This window comes from Crocuta crocuta, unplaced genomic scaffold, assembly GCF_008692635.1.
Source record: "Crocuta crocuta isolate KB4526 unplaced genomic scaffold, BGI_CrCroc_1.0 scaffold80, whole genome shotgun sequence".
Classification (NCBI taxonomy): Eukaryota; Metazoa; Chordata; class Mammalia; order Carnivora; family Hyaenidae; genus Crocuta; species Crocuta crocuta.
Genome location: NW_027527559.1, coordinates 139,168 through 157,931, shown reverse-complemented (window position 1 = coordinate 157,931; position 18,764 = coordinate 139,168). Strand labels below are relative to the sequence as shown.

The 18,764-nt window shown below is 42.2% G+C and overlaps 1 protein-coding gene across 2 annotated transcripts in view; it reads left to right on the top strand.

The window, feature by feature from the left end:
* GRIA4 (glutamate ionotropic receptor AMPA type subunit 4) overlaps positions 1-18,764 on the top strand; it is a 378,264-nt gene that overhangs the window by 332,952 nt on the left and 26,548 nt on the right. For both annotated transcript variants that reach the window (XM_077769614.1, XM_077769622.1), the window contains exons 11-13: positions 457-827; positions 2,796-2,994; positions 8,268-8,515. In XM_077769614.1, the coding sequence (XP_077625740.1) occupies positions 457-827; positions 2,796-2,994; positions 8,268-8,515 (818 nt within the window). The remainder of the gene's footprint in view (positions 1-456; positions 828-2,795; positions 2,995-8,267; positions 8,516-18,764) is intronic.

The following is an 18,764-nucleotide window of genomic DNA, read 5'->3' as shown; positions in this document are numbered from 1 at the left end:
CCATTCATAACACGAAGGCATGGCCAAGTGATGAGTCCGTGGCGCCATTCCAGTGGAAACAGAAAAGGCTGTAACATACCAATTCTGGCCACGAAATTCAGAAGTTCGGCCGTATGGAACGGCAGTTAAGGCCCCCCTCTGCCCCAGCCCACGTCCTTAAAGACGAATACAGTTATTTTGAGTCCAAGTGATTGTTACCTATGCCCACTGTGTCTTTCTCGTCTCTAATTACTAGCATCAATAAGAGTATTTTGTGCAGTTGAAATGGTATGCTCTCGTATGAAAGCAGTCTACTGCCCATCTCTGTATGTGTCGCTGTCCATATTCGGTTGCTGGTGTCCCCCCTCAAAGTGTAGAGTGGATGCACTAACTTGAGTTTTGAGTGGATCGATCCAATGCTCACCGCTTCTTGAAATGCATTAACCTGTGTGTTTTCATGTGTCTTTTCTCTTATAGAAAGCAGAGATTGCAATCGCCCCTCTGACAATCACTTTGGTCCGAGAGGAGGTCATTGACTTCTCTAAGCCCTTCATGAGTTTGGGCATATCTATCATGATCAAAAAGCCTCAGAAATCCAAACCAGGAGTGTTTTCCTTCTTGGACCCTCTGGCCTATGAGATCTGGATGTGCATAGTCTTTGCCTACATTGGTGTCAGCGTGGTCTTATTCCTAGTTAGCAGGTTCAGTCCCTACGAGTGGCACACAGAAGAGCCAGAGGACGGGAAGGAAGGACCCAGCGACCAGCCTCCCAATGAGTTTGGCATCTTTAACAGCCTCTGGTTCTCCCTGGGTGCCTTTATGCAGCAAGGATGTGACATTTCACCCAGGTTAGTCTGAAAACATCAGTTCTTCACCGGTTCCCGGTGATTCTCTGTGTTGTGTAGAACATCTCCTCCATGTTCTTTTCCCGGAGGCAGAACATTACTTGAAACGCAGGGAAAAAAAACTTGGCATTTCCCAAATTAACCTAAGTACATTCATGGCTAGTTTCCCCAACTTGGCACCAAATGTGGACACCTCACCAAGATGAACCTTCCCACTGGAAAAGTAACGTACGCTACCCGTCAGAACTCTCCCAGAGCAGTTCAGTGTTAATTTTTCCTTCTGTGGTGAGACAGATGGAGATGAAAATCTCAACTGGAAGAATGGGAATTCATTTCCATTTTGTCTCCTTTTCAAAATCAAATTGTTTTGTTACTCTTGCTGCTGTTGTTGTTGTTTTTTAATTAATTTTGAACTTGATTTGCAGGAGATTTCTGCCGTAGAGTTACCTAAAACCTGAGTCAGTGTAGTGGGTAGCAGGTATATATTGTTCTGCATAACAATACACAAACTAAGCCGTGGGCAAAGTTCAGCAATGTACTGTGTTAGTTTAATAGAGACTTTTTCAATATCTCTGGAGTCATGGCTCACTTCCTTTGGATGTCACTAAGACATTTTCAGTTATGTTTGCCAAAAATGCAGCCAATCTCCCATTATGAGAAAAATACCAAATTTCTTCTGTAGAAAAAATAGCAGAAAGTAGAAGAAGCTAAGAAATGAACTTAAGTAGTGACTTATATCACCATCGCAAATGTATAGATTTTTTTAAAGAAATATATGCTTTCCCAAAAAGAGACATTTTAACCAGAATGCAGTTTGTATTCCTTAAGACCTAGGAAAACTATAAATGTGTTCTAATTCCAATAACATAGGAATCTGAGTCCATAACTCTGAATTAGTTAAATGAAAAGAAAGCAAAGTAAATCAAATAATGGTTTTGAAAACCAGGATTAAGCAAATGCCAAATTAAAGCCAACAAGTGCTACTAATATAATTATGATTAAGTAATGTCACAGAAAATATGAAAATTTGTTTCTTAAACTAAAAAGTTGTTTATAAACAATTTGTCCCAGGAATTTTAGTAGTTTGATGGTCCCAGTGAATGCTATCAACTATGAAAACGCCCTGGATTTTTTATTCCCATCCTCACTCTTCCTCCGTGTCTCCATCACCCACACATGTCTGATACCAGAGGAAGGATGAGGAAAGAACTTCTTTTCTGGAAGGTTGGCTTCAGGTTTTAATGCCATCATGCTGCCCCTGGACAAGACACATGCTCTGGTCCCGTGTCGGCAGTGGCAGGGGGGACTTTTTTACACAGGTGTGTAACGATACCTTAGGACATAGCCCAGCCTCCACTCAGATCAGAAATGTTCAGAAGTGAGATGATCAGAAAAACTAAAACTGCGGCCCCTCGGAGAGCAGGCTGAGTCATCAGTGGCCCAGCCTGTGGCAGGGGCCACTTTGGCACATGCCCCACCCACCCTGGCAGGGCTCTGACTGAAGGTAATCACAGGTTTTCTCATAAGGGCCCTGACCCGCTTGTGTCAAATCTAAGACCTCTCCCATGTTAAGGTGTGTTGCTGCCACCGGTACCACATGACTGTGTTGTATCTCATGGCCAACAGGCCTCATCCCAATTCCAGGGACACTAAAATGTAAAGAGAGGAGGCATCAACAAATTTAAGTGCATATTCCTTTTCTATACCTGAAGGAAACTCATTAAGTCCCACATTTCTGCCAACTAAACAATAAAAAGGAAACGTTTTCCATATTGTCAGTGGAACTTATAGATTCAGTATACCGTCAAGGGCATCAGATTATACAGAAGGCTAAAATCATTCTTGAGTAGACAGAAAATAAAACAATATTTGCAGTTGTTGTTTTCAACATACATTGTGAATCGATGGCATTTCTTTTTTCTCTCTGTTGGTTAGAGAAAGGAAAATGTGCATTATCTTGTCCATGTTCAGATCCCTCTCAGGTCGGATTGTCGGAGGTGTCTGGTGGTTCTTTACACTCATCATTATATCGTCTTACACCGCTAACCTCGCTGCTTTCCTGACGGTGGAGCGAATGGTCTCCCCCATAGAAAGTGCAGAAGACCTGGCCAAGCAAACAGAAATTGCCTATGGAACATTGGATTCAGGGTCAACAAAAGAATTCTTCAGAGTAAGTTAAGGGGAAAACTAACTGTGAAGGGTTCCTAATTTTGAAGTTCCGGCCATTTTTGCCAACAATCATTTTATGGGCTCTAGCTATTGTAGGTTTTATACGTACAATAATAACCGCTATGTTTAATGCTAGTACTTCTACTTGGATTTTATACTCACTTTAATTTGCAAAAGCTAATCGATTTATTCACATTGCAAGAAAGACCAAAGGAAAAGTAACAACAAAAAGGTAATTTAAACAACTTTAGAATGTAACTTATCCAAATGTTGATTATTATTCCAATGTTGATAATGCTATGATGATTCTGCATCTGGGAAGATTGAATATATGTATGTTTTGGGGTTAAGAGCATAAAAATGAAAGCAAGATTTTTTAATTTTTTTTAAGAATACATTTAACATGCTGCCTTTGAAACCCTAAACTGCAAGTTATACTACCTTCTATGAGGTATATGTAGTCTATATTCTGTAACAGTGGATTTCAAAGCAATATATTTGCTTCCTCACAAGATAATGGTAAGAGAACTGTTATGTTGTGGACATCTTTGTAGGACTTGGTATGTGCTGATTTCTCTGCTTTGCAGATAAAATTGTTCAAACTGATAGAAATTTACGTATGGATGTGACCCCTTTTGTTTGGCAGGTATTGGGGGGGGGTTGTGTCTGTATTTTTAGTTGTTTGTTCCATTGTGAGGATGAATTTTTGATAGTGAAACTCTCTTACTCGGCTTCTACTAAAATCCAGAGATATGTACTTGGTAATGTCTGGTCAGAGGTGAGAATTCATTTTGTGACTTCAGAACTAAATCATTAAAGGTAGTCAGAGTGACATTTTCTCAAGTATTTTCCTAAGAGTAATGAGGACATTTTATGTTTAATTTCAATTTCAGGATAGGTTTCCTTGTTTTCTAAGGTTTTATGTAAGAATAATGATAGCCTTTTATTTAAAGTAAGCTCCTGCTTACATATATAGTACTGGGAAGATTGCATTGTCATTTTAAATGTATATGCTTATCATTTTCCCACTCAGCATGAAAATTAAAAGCAACAAAATGTCCTATTCCTTAAGGCAGTCTCAACTTTCATGTACTTGGGGTTCGGTAAGAGAACTCTCTTTTTTTTAAAGATCTGATTGTGTTATCCTTATATACTACAGATTTTTATATAATACTAAATTNGCGGTGTTTAAAAAAGAAACCAGGCAATGAACAATGTCTTTGTCAACAATTTGGAGCATTGCTAAAGATATAATGAAAATTTTATGTTAATGATAAAGTATTTGTAGATTTTTCTAAAACTGTAAATAATAGTCATAACAATAGATTTCATTAACATTGTTCTATGGATACACTTAACTAAGCAAATTTTTTAAATTTACTGAGTACATCCCAGTCTTTAAAATTCACTCATAGAAACATACCACTCTAACACATTTTATCATAATTTAAGTACCTTGCTGGAAATCTCTTTTGTAACTGCTTCCACCAAGAGTAAGTCGGTAAAATTCAGTAACTGCCCAGGAACCATTACGCATAATCATCAAAATACAGTACAAGTTTGTGCTATCACTTGCATTTTCCTGAAAAAATGGTGACTGATTTTCATGGAAATAAGGCACATATTTGCAGGCTCATTACCCTGCCTTGAGCGATAAAGGGAGAAAGAAATGTCATGTTGATTCCCTGAAAATTTTTCAAAAGTAACTCACCGTAAAGCTCTCTGACATCAAGCACAGTGGAAATGTTTATTTCTAATCTTTATAGAATTTTTGAAAGTGTCCCAAATTCTGAAAACTGGTGAGGTAGATAAGGGAATATGTTGATAAGAAGCACAGGACTATAGGAAGCTGTTTGCCGGGATTTACAGAGCCCGTCACACGGGCTACGCAGTCACCGTGCCCCGTTTCCTCTCTCTCCCACCCCACTTCAGCTTCAAAACTGAAGTTTTTTTTAGAACATAGGTATTTATTGTTGCAGAACAGTCTGAATCCTAATGGAAGAAGAGAAAGTAATTCCCTGGCCGCACACTTTCAGGAATGCATAAACTTGGGTTCTCTGATAAAAATCAAATTCATTTCCTACCCTGTGTTCTCCCTCCTCTCCCACAGATGATGACCCGGTTTAAATAAACCATTTTGTGTGACGGGTTGAGGAGACAGACTGTGAAGGGTATTTTCGTACTTGTCAAAAATGTTTCCTCACGGGAACCCAGTAATGGTACATCCATCCGCCCCGCAGAACTGCCAGGGGCGGTGACTATGCTCGGGGCTGCAGAGCAGGTTGCAGTTACAATCAGCTGGAGGAGGAGCCGGGCCGCGGGGGAGAAGCACGTCGGGGCTCACCTGTCGCCCTGGGTGCGCCCCGTTACGGAGCCTGGTAGTGCGTTTCGTGTCCGCGCACCTTGTTCAGCATGAACGTACAGGCGTTTAAACAGAGCTCGCGTTTGTCACTTACTGACAGCCTTGCTCGCTAGGTACTGAGACATTATCACGCACCTGATTCCCACACGAGGCTTTTTTATTTCCGTGCAGACTTCCCACTGTGGCTGTTTGAGTCCTCAGGGAAACCACGAAAGCGTAAATGGGGTGGATTGCTACCTCAGGGCTTCTAAGAATATCAGAGCTTGTGAACATCAGCCTTGCTGCATAAGCGTCTAGAAGCGGGAAATAGTTCACCTGACAGCAATGTAAATACTGACTAGAACGCATGACGTGTGCACATATCTTCTCTTAAATAAACAGGAATGGCAGAATACTTACTTTTTGAGAAACGAAAAAGACAGCACACTTTTAAAACTCCAAGAATTACTTTAACTAGTAAAATAGTGCTTTAAATCAGTGAGCCTCCTATTCATTGAGCTTCAAAAAAAAAACAAATAATTCTGAGATTATTTTTCTAATCTCAAGCAAAAAATGACTTTTATATTATCTTTCCTTGTTACCTTGAGCATATTCACCCTCCAAACCTCATCTTTAAGAAGATGTTACAGTTGAAGGTTTTAGGGACTTAAAATCCCATTATCACTGTGTTTATGAGTTCGCTGGGTCTGCAGAAATTCCCTTTCAGCCTGTCTCATCAATTTATAAAGGTTTGCTTGCCCTCACTCCGTAGCAGACACCTCCTGCGGTCACAGATAAGGCATGGGGATATTCTTTCCGTCTTTCCCTTCTTGAATGCCCCAGCAGCCCCTTCACCGTGTGGATGTGATCTTATCTATGCCACGTGCCTTTAAATCTGAATCAGAATTTGTAAACATTGACAGAGTGACAAACAGTATAATTTTTTCCCCAAAAAGAGTTGCTTCATTATTCGTCTAATTTTCCAGCGGGTTGCTGGATTTTTACAGTCTGTTGTACATACAGTCTGCTAAGTTTGGCTCAACCGCACTATGGACTCCTCTTTCTTCTGGATTTGAAAGAAATAAATTTCACTTCCTTTGCGCTTAAGGTATATGTAATTCAATATATTTAAACAAATGCAGCAGTAATTTTCCTCACATGAATATTAGCCAAGTGGACTTCTAAAAAATATCAGTGGCCTAAAGATACTTTATTCCTTTAAAACAGCGTGAGCAGGGGAGGGTCAGAGAAAGAGGGAGACACAGAATCTGAAGATGGGCTCCAGGCTCTGAACTGTCAGCACAGAGCCCCACGCAGGGCTCGAACCCACGAACCGTGAGATCGTGACCTAAGTCGAAGTCAGACGCTCAAGTAACTGGGCCACCCAGGTGCCCCTAAAACCAAAACTTTAAATCCAACTTTTATCACTATTTTTCTCTGTCGACCTGAATCATATGATTTTGCTCCAAAAACATGTCTTAAGTTTGCTCTTCAGGATATTTGATAACTGAGGATCTGTTATTTATTTATTAGAGTCTATGTTCTGATAAAGGAAGGTCAACGTAAAATGAATATACAAGGTAATCAGGATTTGCTCTCATGCTCAGACTTCAGTCTGAATGAAGTCTCCATTAATTTTTATTTGGATCCAGATACAAAATTTCAGCACCTTGTTATTGAACAAACACTTGTACCAGAAAACTCTAAGTATCATTATATTTTCAAACATCAAACAAAAAGCAGGTTTTTCTGACTCATTAAATATATCCCTTGGGGACGTTTGAGTTCATGCGGGGAAATTTTCACATTTGAAATGTCTATATGGATAAAGATCTAGCATGAATGCAGATGCCAGCACAAGGATTTAGGTGAATTAAGTAGTAGAGAAATTTAGATGGAGCCCAAATGGACAAAAGTAAACTTCTTGGCTAAAGTCAGGGTATTAGAAAGACTAACTCCCCAAAATATATAATAGGAAACCAGGAATCACTTTCTTTATTTTTCAGTTTTTCTGACTTTTTACTTGAAATTTATTTTTATTTTTGGAAGTATCGTTGACATACAATGTTATATTAGTTTCTGGTGTACAATATATTGGCTCAGCAATTCCGTTCATTACTCAGTACTCATCGTAACAAGTGGACTCGACATCCGTCTGCAGACATGTTCTGTATCCCTGTGTGGTACTTTTCATCCTCATGATATTTCTAACTCGAGGTTTGTACCTACAGAGAGAGAAGGAATCACTTCTCTTTAAGTGTCATGTATGTTCTACTTGGAGATTCTCTTAGAAAAAGTCTGAAACTGTTTGGTGGACCTAGAGTTTGACCCCCGTGCCGTGGCCGTTGGTTTATGCACACTGCTGTGCCCTCTCTTCCTGTAGCCCCTCCGCTGCTGACTTGGCCCAGAGCCCTCTTCCTATTCGGCTTCGAGTGCTTCACGTTTACTACTCGGAAGCATGAGAAAAGACAAAACTGACAATATAATAACACTCCTTACCTGCTACAGTTCAAGTGCAGGATTAAAAGGAATTTTACAGAGCCGACCTCAGGTCTAATCTGGCCCTTTTCAGGTTTACCATGTGATAGGAAATATGATTTTAAATGTTTAACTCTCTTTATGGTTTTCTACATTTAAAAATAAAAATAATAGTGCATTGTTCTTTAATCGCTTGAGGAGGGTAATTGTGTATGACAGGCGGGCCCTGCCTCTGCAGGTTTCACTTCTCAATGTCTGCCTCTTCAGTGATTTCTTAAAGTAGGTGTAACAGGCAGTTTGTTCGCTGGAGAAGAAAGTGCCAGGAGGCCGAGGTTGGAGTTACAGGAGAAGGGAAAGAAAGGTACTTAGAAGGGCTTTCTCCCTGTCTGCGTTCCTCCACATTAACGTGTTGTTCCCTTCTTTCCTGTATTTAATTTTATTTTAATTTCCTCCAGAGATCAAAAATAGCAGTGTATGAAAAGATGTGGACCTACATGCGATCGGCAGAGCCGTCAGTGTTCACCAGGACCACAGCTGAGGGAGTAGCTCGTGTCCGCAAATCCAAGGGCAAATTCGCCTTCCTCCTGGAGTCCACTATGAACGAGTACATTGAGCAGCGAAAGCCGTGTGACACAATGAAAGTGGGAGGAAATCTGGATTCGAAAGGCTATGGCGTAGCCACGCCCAAGGGCTCCTCATTAAGGTGGGTGGAATAGTATAACAATAGAGCACGTGTTGTTATAGTATTCCACCCTCCCTGATGTCCCCGGCAGATCGTGTGGTTTTGTGTGTGAACGTGGTATGTCCGTCCGTTTGCTTTTCCTCCATTCCATATCTTTTGATCAACAGTCAGGTAAATTTTTTTTTACTTTTGGAATAATGAATCATGGTTGACAGGGACATCTTTTAAGGCCATATAAAAACCAAACTGGTTGAACACTAGCTGCCTCCAGTGGGCCGAAAACGTGGGTGGCCGCACTTCTGTGTCTCATCAGCTTTGTTGGGTCACTAAAATCTGCGCTCTCATTTTGTCAGTTAATAATTCTCCATTTTCTCATTATTTTTCCAAACCCTGCCTGCCCACTAGTTGCTGAGTAAGGAAAAAAACAGCCTCTTCCTAACACAAACCACTTTTTTTTATTTTCCATTTCACTGTTTCATTTATTACGGCATCATTCTCTTTTAGATTCCCGTGAGGGTGTATGGGTGCTAACTCGGTAGCCACAACTGTTAACAGATGCAGTCACCATCCGCGGGGAGACTAGGCTCTGACACTGTGGTGCTTACTCCAGTCTCACTCCCGCCCGTTGCCGAGGGAGTATGGCTTAAGTAAGATCCATAAAATCAGACCCGATGACCGTCTAGAATTCCCCCAGAGGCCCCTGCACTGTGATTCATGATCAAGGCATCACCCGTGTGGGTTAATGGCTATGGTGTTAACCCACACGTGTTAAAGATGAGGCTCCTTGTGAAGGAGACGTTGGTAAGATCTGCCCTCTGTGCCCTTTTGGTCCTGGACGTAGAGGATTCACGTGTTTATGCCCCGGAGGCACAATTCCCTCTTTTCCTTAAGCGATAAAGGCTGCTGTTGAATCGTTGGGGCTAGAGCAAAGCCCGAGTCCGAAGTGACAACTGACCGATTACTCTGGTCTCAGTGCTGCTTAGGAGGGATTCGTACAAAGCACAGATTCAAGAAGAAGTCAGAATCTTTGCTAAAGGACTTAACCACGAACCTGATGTTGAGAAAGGATGTCTCTGGTAAGCCTTTGAAACACAAAAATAATGAGACCTGAGCCCAGTAGGAATGAAAACAATATAAAAATTACATGATTGTTTTCACTGANATGTGTGTCTTGGGTGGGGGGGTGGGGGTAAAACAGAACAAGGAAACAAATACCAGTCCTGGGAAGGTTGTATTAACCAGTATTTTGTGTTTGCAAGCAGCACTGTGATGATTAGCGAGGGCTTTTACAGTGTGTCCAAGGGACAGGTCTCAAAGCAGAGAGAAGAGAAACTAGCCGGAGACAGATTTGGGTGTGGACTTTGGCAATTCTGAAGTCAGGCTCATTTGAACATCCCTCTCTCCTGAAACCGGAGAAATGTTTAGGGAGAAAGCCAAACAAATAAATTACCCATGATCAAATTCTATCCCAGAATATTTCAACCACTCAGAAACTTAAAGAGGCAACAGGGCGTTCGGTCTTGGAGGGTATATTTTGTATGTTGCAATGTGAGAAATAGGTAACAGCAGGGAAGCCAAATAGCAAATTAATCTCTACTGAAGTGGTAGCTCTCAGAGCACCTTAGTGTAACTAATGTACAAGGAATAGAAGGGGAGACGGCACTGGTGGCTGAGGCGTACATCAGTGTTCAGACGACTGATTACATTCACTGGGTGTCGCTTTTTCTTAATTAATTCTCTGTGGGTGTAGCTGCCTTGTCCTCTGTCTTGTGTCTCCTGATAAAGTCAAGTTCCAGGGACTGCATTTGGCCCTCAGATACGGGTGCGTCTGACTCCCATTGATGGCAAGAGAGAGTTCCCTCTTAAATGTGCCACTTTGTCAAATCCACACTACGGGGATTGTCTGGGGACGAGCTCAAGGGCTTCATCTGTCTGGAACTGTATAATCATCAGCTCTTGGCTTCCCCCTCCTTTCCTGTCCTTCCCTGGATCTTGTTAATGAGTCAATTGTTAGACCCCGCTTCCTGGATGGAGAGTTTCTTTATGCGCTTTGTTTTGTCCCCGCCACAATTTCCTGAGCAAGCTGGCCCCTGCATGCCAAAACCACGGGCGTTCTCTCCTGTCTTGGCAAACACTGGAAGGGCACTGAGGGCTAAGCAGCGTGCACCTTACCCCTACCTCCTCACTTCCCCACCCCCAGCCCCGCTACATGGTGGGGAGGGGGAGAGAGAGGGGTTCATTAGTCTTAAATTCTCATTCTTATCCCATTAGGATCCTTCTGTTTGAACAGAGGCAAACTAATATAGAGATGGCCTAATAGTCACCCTCTGCTTGAAAGATGTAGTTTGTAGAAGCAAATCCAAAAACTCTGAATGTATCACAGCAGGATCCAGAAGGCACACCTGTTTTGAGAGTGTCTTCAAAAACTTTCTTCCTTATTTGTTCAGTAGAGACTGTTTTCCGATGGTTCTATCTTTTTTTTTTCACTAAGTCTTTAGGTTAATACTTCTCGATATAGTGAGACTTGTCTGTTTCATTATCATTAGTTACGACTTTCACAAACTCAGCTGTTTTGATTCGTTGGGCAATGTGAGACTTTAAGAACAGGAAAACTGTAGCCTTCTGTGTCCGCAGAACGCAGGCAGACGGCTGGCAGTCTTATGTTGGGAGTCTCACATTTCCACACCTCCTGTTTGGTCCCAATACCTCAGAATAAATGTCACAGAAAAGAGGAAGAGTGTCGTATAGAATCAGGATGGAAAGCTAAGAATTGGATCTTTAAAGTAGACTTTACAACAGATGCAGTCGGGATCCTTACAGAGACTGCTTCTATGACTGGGACAGAAAATAACTTCAACAGGGACGAGCAGCGCCCATCGTGACGCTAGAGAATAACACGCCGAGCTCCTCTTTGTTCAGAGACACTTTACTTCAGACTCTGTTTACTAGCTTTATAGATAGCTTTCCGTTACAGAAGGCCAGTAGCTATGCCCAGAGATTGTTGGGATTATTGGACTTAGACACAGATTCGTCGAGTTGTAGGTCCTAGGAGGCTGCTAGGGTTACTGACGCTGTTGAACGTGGCATCTGTAGATCCTACTGTAATAAAAGGAAGCAGTTGCAGTGAGTGCGCCTATGAAGTAGAAATACCGACCAGTGGAAGAACCTAAATCTTATTGGCATAGTATTTATTTTCCAAAGTCATCTTCTAAAGAAGACTTTCAGTTCTCATTGTGAGAGAAGAGGCTAAAACCTCCTCTTGTATCTTACCGGCCATCCACCCCCACCCCCATCCCACCCCCTGATAACTTCTCTTGAGTCTTCTTTTCACATGAACAGTGATACTTACACTACTATCAACATCCTGGTCTTCCTTCTCATTCCCTCTCCAGTACCTTTGGCAACCGAAAACAATTGTGAAATTCTCTGGCTGAGAAATTTTTAAAGGTTGTCTTAAAAGACACGCTCTGGGCAGCACTGCAGTGGAATCTAGAGTTTAGATGAAAGAGGTAGTGTGTTTACTTTGACTTTACCATCAATACGATCAGCTTTACCGTACAGCAGATACCTGCATCCTTTTTATTTATTGCATAGTAAAGTTACAAACTTTACTACCAAAATACTGTCTTTATGATTGTATCTGTATTACACTAGTTGCTGTACTCTCGACTTTACTGTGCAGTAAGTAAAACTGATAAATGTTATTAAGAGCAAATCTTAACTTAGTTAATGCCGATTTACTGGCTACTAAAGAGCTGTCACATGAGAATACCCCTTCTAAAGATACGCATGGTATCTAGTATCTGTGAGCACCTCTAGGGAGCGCAGCAATGAATCATATCTGAAGACTGCCCCTGGCCTCTGGAAGAAGTTACATACTTGACCCTGATGTTTGAAGCCAAGGTAAAAAAACAAAAAACAAAAACAAAAACCTTAGTCTCCTATCTTTTATTATTCAGCATTGATAATTCTCATTCAAATTCTACCTTCCATAAAAATGTTGGCAAAATTATGTCCAAAATAAGATAAATGCTCTGTCACCCCCGCCCCCACCCCCAGTTTCCAAAGAAAGCAGTTCCAAAGAACTTGATCAGTAATCGAAACCTGGAAAACCAGGAGGCTCGGTTGGACTTGCTGACGTCCGATCGCGGGAACCCATGGCAACGGGAGCACAGGCTGTGAAGCGAGGCGCCGGGCGGGCAGAGGCGGGGGCAAGAGCTAAGAACAGCACCGTTCTCTGGACTTTTCCTTTCAGTATTTAACACCCTCACCAGCCTCCCCGCCAGTGGGCCCAAGTCGGGCTCTGTATCAGGGCTGGTAGAGTTCTCTGTAGGCCAGATTGTTTCTTCCACTTTGGAGGGTTCTTTAGGGCAGATGTATTAAATTTCGTATTCAAATCCACGCGTAAGACAGCTGTTATCCCTAAGGAACCACTTTCTTATGTAAGATTGATGATACGTGTTTATTCATCAGGTCAAGTCGACTTAGAAGCTTTAGAAACAAGGGGCTTACAGGATGTTGTGCGTGAAAATAAAGTTGATGTCTGTTTTTGGTGTTAGTAGCAAGTCAACCATTAGCACTTAATGTGGACATTAGAAAACCTTAAAAGTACAGGAAGTTAGAGCTGAGAGCAGCACTCGGCCTTGAGTGAATAAACTTTTCACTTGTTTTCCAGAAATGAGTTGCAGCAGATTGATAGACGGTTTTGTTTTTTAATTTTAACTATTACGGAAGGAGATGTTTCTGTTTATGAATAACCTTCATTTTTCTTGGTGTCATATTAAAAGAGGCTGTAGGTAGCTTAGTTTGGGGGATCCCATCATGATTTGGAACACAGCCTGTTGCAGCAGGGATTAGAACACGCACACACACAGATCACGCGCGCACACACACACACACACACACGTATGAGCACACAGACCCCTGGTTGTGATCTGCGTAATCACTTACCCAGTTTGCTACGAGATGCTGGTTTTTATTGTGAGGACCAAGTATTTTGCTCTCACCTACTAAGATATGCACGGTAAACCTATCAGTGCTGCATGCCCCCAACCCAGAGAAATCATCCCCTTTAGGATCCGTAGACCCTCTCCTTCCTCCCTCTCTAGGTGGAGTGTCCTGAAGGAAACAAAACTTTCCACTGTCATTTGAAATTCTACACTTTTGATTCTTGCCTACAGTTAAGAGATGATTCAAATTATAGCTGCCCGGGGAAAAGGGAAAAAATGTCGCATTTGTCTGCATTTCTTAAAGATTCAGCAGGCATTATACATTTTTGCCATTCTTCCCACTGTTAAAAACAGCCAGTGATAATGATTTGCCTACATGTATTTGCCAGTTCATTCAGCAGATGGTCACTGGGTTCCAACTGAGCATTTGCCAGCTGGTTTTCAAGTTGTTCATTTTGTGTTCCTCGCTGTGGCTGCAGTAGGTAACAGCACGTTGCAAAGTTTCTAAATTCAGTGTTTCGCTGTGCACTCCCACTCCCCGTTACACTTAGAAGCCAAACTTTAGTAACTTGCCTCAGAACTTGGGTAATTTGTGGCCATTTTAGTTTCTACCACTTCAAAGAGGATGACCGTTAACGAGATAAAAATGCCATAAGAGAGGCTCAACAGTTCAAGCGTTCACAGCCTGATCTCTGGAGAGACCGGAGACCGGACATCATTTCTCACAGTATTACAAGCAGTGGCGTATTTAAGTGTTTTCCTCTTGGTTTGTGTCTCGTAGCCACACAGGTTCCACATTACGTCTTTATACAGAATGGTTCCCAGAAACAATGGCAGCGCTAGGACTCAGGCTAAAAGGGGGACACAGAGACCCACCAAGTGCATGAGGGTGCCCCGTTCTGGGCCCGTTCTGGGCCACTGGCTGGAAGCCCACGTGTGGGGTCTCCAGAGCCAAAGCTAAAAATCCCAGGTCTGGAGAAAAGACACGCCACCTGGGGGCATTGGCTATGCCAAGATCTAGAAAGAGGCCCAACCAAGATACCTTAGTAAGGAGGCTGAGGCCAAGTAGTCAAAGCAATTCAAAACAGCCTTCAACACAGAAGCACTGGGGTTGAGAACGGGAGGGAAGGGAGACTTCGGGACGCAGGAATTCTGGAGCTGGGAAGACCGTGAGAGCAGCTTCGGGCGTCCCCGGTACCGAGGCACGTGTCGGCTGGCCCGGTGCACGGACCTGCTGCCCGCACTGCAGGTCGAGGCCGCAGGACAAACGCCCCACAGCAGAAAAATGGCCCGAGTGACACTTGTCTCTCCTGTGCACACTGCAGCTTCTGCCCGTAGCTACAAAGCCACCCTTTGGCCCTGTCTGTCCGCTGTTGTCAATGAAAATGTGTCCAATTACTGGTTCTTCCTGTAAGACCTCAGGCTGTAGGACCGTGAGTTCTGTAGATAGTAAATGCTCTTGACGTTTACAGAGTAGGACCAGCTGTTAATTTATTCTCAGGACAGCAGCAAGATTAAGTGACAGAGTTGTTTTTCATTATTACTGTTTTTTGCTTTCCGTGCGCTGTTTGTGTAGGATTCTCTTCTCCAGGCTTACCTTCCTGCAGGGCAGGGTGCAAGACGTCCGCAGAGGCTGCCGCAGAGCAGGGGCCATGGAAGTTCTCAGGGAGAGCACAGCTCCCAGGCAGGGGCCATGGAAGTTCTCAGGGAGAGCACAGCTCCCAGGCAGAGAAGGGAGCACTGTGGCCGTGCTGTAGTACATTCCTGCCCTTCCTGTCCCAAGTCCCTCGTACCTGAGGGCGGGGGGCTGTGGAAGAGAGGGGAGAGCTTACAGTAATGAGACCTGTAAAGAGCATCGTAGACATGCAGCGCCACACACACACACAGGACCTTGCAGGGAAAATGGTAATCCGATTGACCATACAACTCCAGAATACCTATAATAAACCAGAAATAGAGCTCACTTTATTGTGGAGATGTAACGTACTCCTAAATGGAGAGTTCCATACAGTGCTGTTTTAACGAAGTTTTATACTAATGATAAGCATCCACTTAGTACATCTTCAGTAAATAATGGTTTTCCGTAAAAACGAAAATGCACCCATAGCGTATGGGAAAGCAGACATCCACAACTTGACATGTTAGTATCTTCCTTTGGTTTCTGAAGACAGTAGCAGCCAAGATGGGATGGCTTTACGATTCATACTTAAGAAGGGGGAGATAAAGTAGCTTAGCAGTCATTTGGAATGAGCTGGAAAATAGTAAAGACCTTGGTTTAGAATTGTCTTCTGTTTTAATTTAGCTAGGAATAAGAAACTGTAGCTCATTTCTTTTGATGTTTGTCCCCCTCCCCCAATTCAGTCCTATATTCTTGTTTTCAGAATGAAATAACATCCACTTGAGATAACTTTGCTACAAACACCATACACATCTGGCACACCTGAATAGAAAATCACTATTTTACTGTGCACACCACCTAGCCCTGGCCCTAGGCTTTCTCAGGAACAACACTGTATTCGTTATAAGAATATTTGTAAATAATACTCATACTAACAGAAGTTAGAAATACTGTGTCCATATTGTTTACCCCCCTTAATATCAGAAAAATCTATTTGATGAATGAAAGTAGTTTATTTTAAATGGATGGATTACATACTCTCTGAAAACCTAAAAAATCATTGTTTAGACTTATCCACAGAATGAGGTATACTTTTTATTTTTTTCATGCTTTAAAGTTTATTTATTTTGAGAGAGAGACAGAGAGAGTGAGCAGGGGAGGGGAAGAGGGAGAGAGAGACAGAGAAATCCCAAGCAGGCCCCGTGCTGGGAGCACGGAGACTGATGTGGGGCTCAAAGCTAAAGAACCATGAGATCATGACGTGAGCCGAAACCAAAAGTCGGACGCTTAACCGACTGAGCCACCCAGGTGCCCAAATATACTTTCAAAAACCTTATGAAACTATTTCCGTATCTTCTTTTAGTATCACACAACTCCACAATGAAGAAAAACTAGAGGCATAAAAATAATCCTAAGTGTCAATACTGCCTTTCAAAGTTTATAATACCAGGATGTGGGAGAAAGATATCATTTTAAATACCACCAACCACGCAAAGTCATATCACATCACGTTGAAATAAATGAGGTTTTATTTAGCTTACTTTTTTTTCTGGGGTACTCAGTGAATAAGAAACTGACACACGGATACTTTTTTGCAGAAATGTTATTCAATCTGTTTTCTCTACATGTTCAGTCTTTGGGACTTAGCCAAAATAAGAATTAAATTTGAGTCAGTTAAACAAATGTGACACAAACAGCTCTCTATTTCCCAAGAAAATAGGGGTGTATGGACCCCTCTCCACTGTTGCTTCGCTATACAGAAGATTGCGTAGACAATCAAGAACTACCCATAAGGCCTCTGTTCTCACAGAATCCAGGTTGTGTCCTATTTGAGGCGGACAGATACACAGCTTCTGAACATACTTTTTAAAATGCAACCTGCCAGGATCCTGGTAGTAACTAGAAGCTCTCATCAGATACCCAGCCCCTGTTCTCCTATCTCCTCAGGTATTTGCAGCCAAGACCACAAAATTTCGCAAAAGCAGTATCAGCAAGTATGGTTGCTCTACACTGCTAGTGCCTTTAGCACAAAATGCAACTTTTTTTTCCAAAAAGGCATGAGAAATAGAAAATTTAGAATGGAACCAAGTATCCAGAGCCGTAAGTCAGCACACTAACCTTTCGGCTTCTATCTGAGGCTAGGCGGAGGTAAATAGAAGTCAGGGGGATCCGAGAAGGGCTGGCCTCCGTGGTCTCCCAGGGTAAAAAGCAAAGGGCAAAGGCTTTAAAAAAAAAGTTGCTTTCTATTAAATGATCTAGCAATGATAATATCATTTAAGGCAAAATATCAGTTAATATATCATCTAATTAATGTTCTTTTTAGTTTGTTCACTTTTAAGAGCTGATGTTCAAGTTTGGCTTAATGATGGAACTCTAAAAATTACAAAGCAGATGTTTCTTAAGCGAGACAATAATAGTAACAGTGCAGCATGAGAGCTGTGTTTATTTCACTCGCTCCTTCTCACCCTCTCATGATGTCATTCTGTTCTGTGGAAGACTATAAATTGGGAGACGTTAAGTGACTTGCCCACTGTCCCACAGCTGCAATTAGAGCTGAGCTCTTCTGATTCTCTCCAGTGCTCTTATGGGGGAAAGAACAAAAGAGAGCTTTTTAACATAAATACAGTTAATGTTGAAAACTTGCTAAGCAGTTTCTGTGATCCTTTCGTGTTGTGGTTTCAACACATCCATAATTTCAAGGCATATTGAGAATACCCACGTGGAGCTCAAGAAACCATGTAACTGATATTGAAAACTAAGCAAACTCTGGTTGGGTTGAAGAAACTACACAGAGGTCGATTTCAGGTCAACAAAGATTTCACACCAATTAAAACTGGTCCAGAGATGGGAGGATATTGGCTAAATCCCCACGTTGCTGAAGTCAAAAGCCTCGGAGGCCTCTGAGGGACTGTGCTGGGACATCCGACTCCCCTTCCCACCTTGAGAGTCTGAGGATCCGTGTCACGTCACGGAATATCTTTAGCAGAACAACCAAAGAATTCTCTTAACACCTCTTTGAAGTTGCAGACACTTAATAAGACTGGGGAGAAATTCACTCCCGGAACCCCAGTAGAAGCTTATCTGGTTTGGGGACCAAATAAGTCACTTCTTCGATAAACAGCTGCTTCTGTAGCATTCTGTCTACAGTGTGAAATAGAAAGGTATTTAAGGAAAGCACTTCTCCTTAAGAACCACAGAGTTAGAGATAGACACAGGTCTTGTCTGCCTCTATATACAGACATTTAAAATTATATACTGACGTCAAACTTTTGGCAAGGTACAGATCTGACAAAATTCACTGGATTATGAAAGGGGGAATGAAACAGCAAAAGTGAGACACGTGTATGGAGAAGGACTTGCTTGGCTCTTTCGTTTTTAGAATAAAACGTATGCTTCCATATCTAGATATGATGAAAGTGACCCACGTAATATGGTATCCCACAGTGTTGCAGTAAGTAGTACTTGAGAGGGTGCTTTTAAAGGCACTCTGGTAAGGTCATTAACAAGGTCAGTGGTATTTAACTTCTTTTTGGCCTCATCACAAGTAGCCGTCAGTTTCTGCTGTGAAGCGTGAAGGCGGCACAACCAGTGGAACTTTACCCGATCCATGCAGTGTCCTCAGAGTTGTCGTTATTCAGAGATTTGCACATCATTTCGGAATCTAAAGATATGTCCTTCCAAACGCTGTCATTTAGGTGACTTC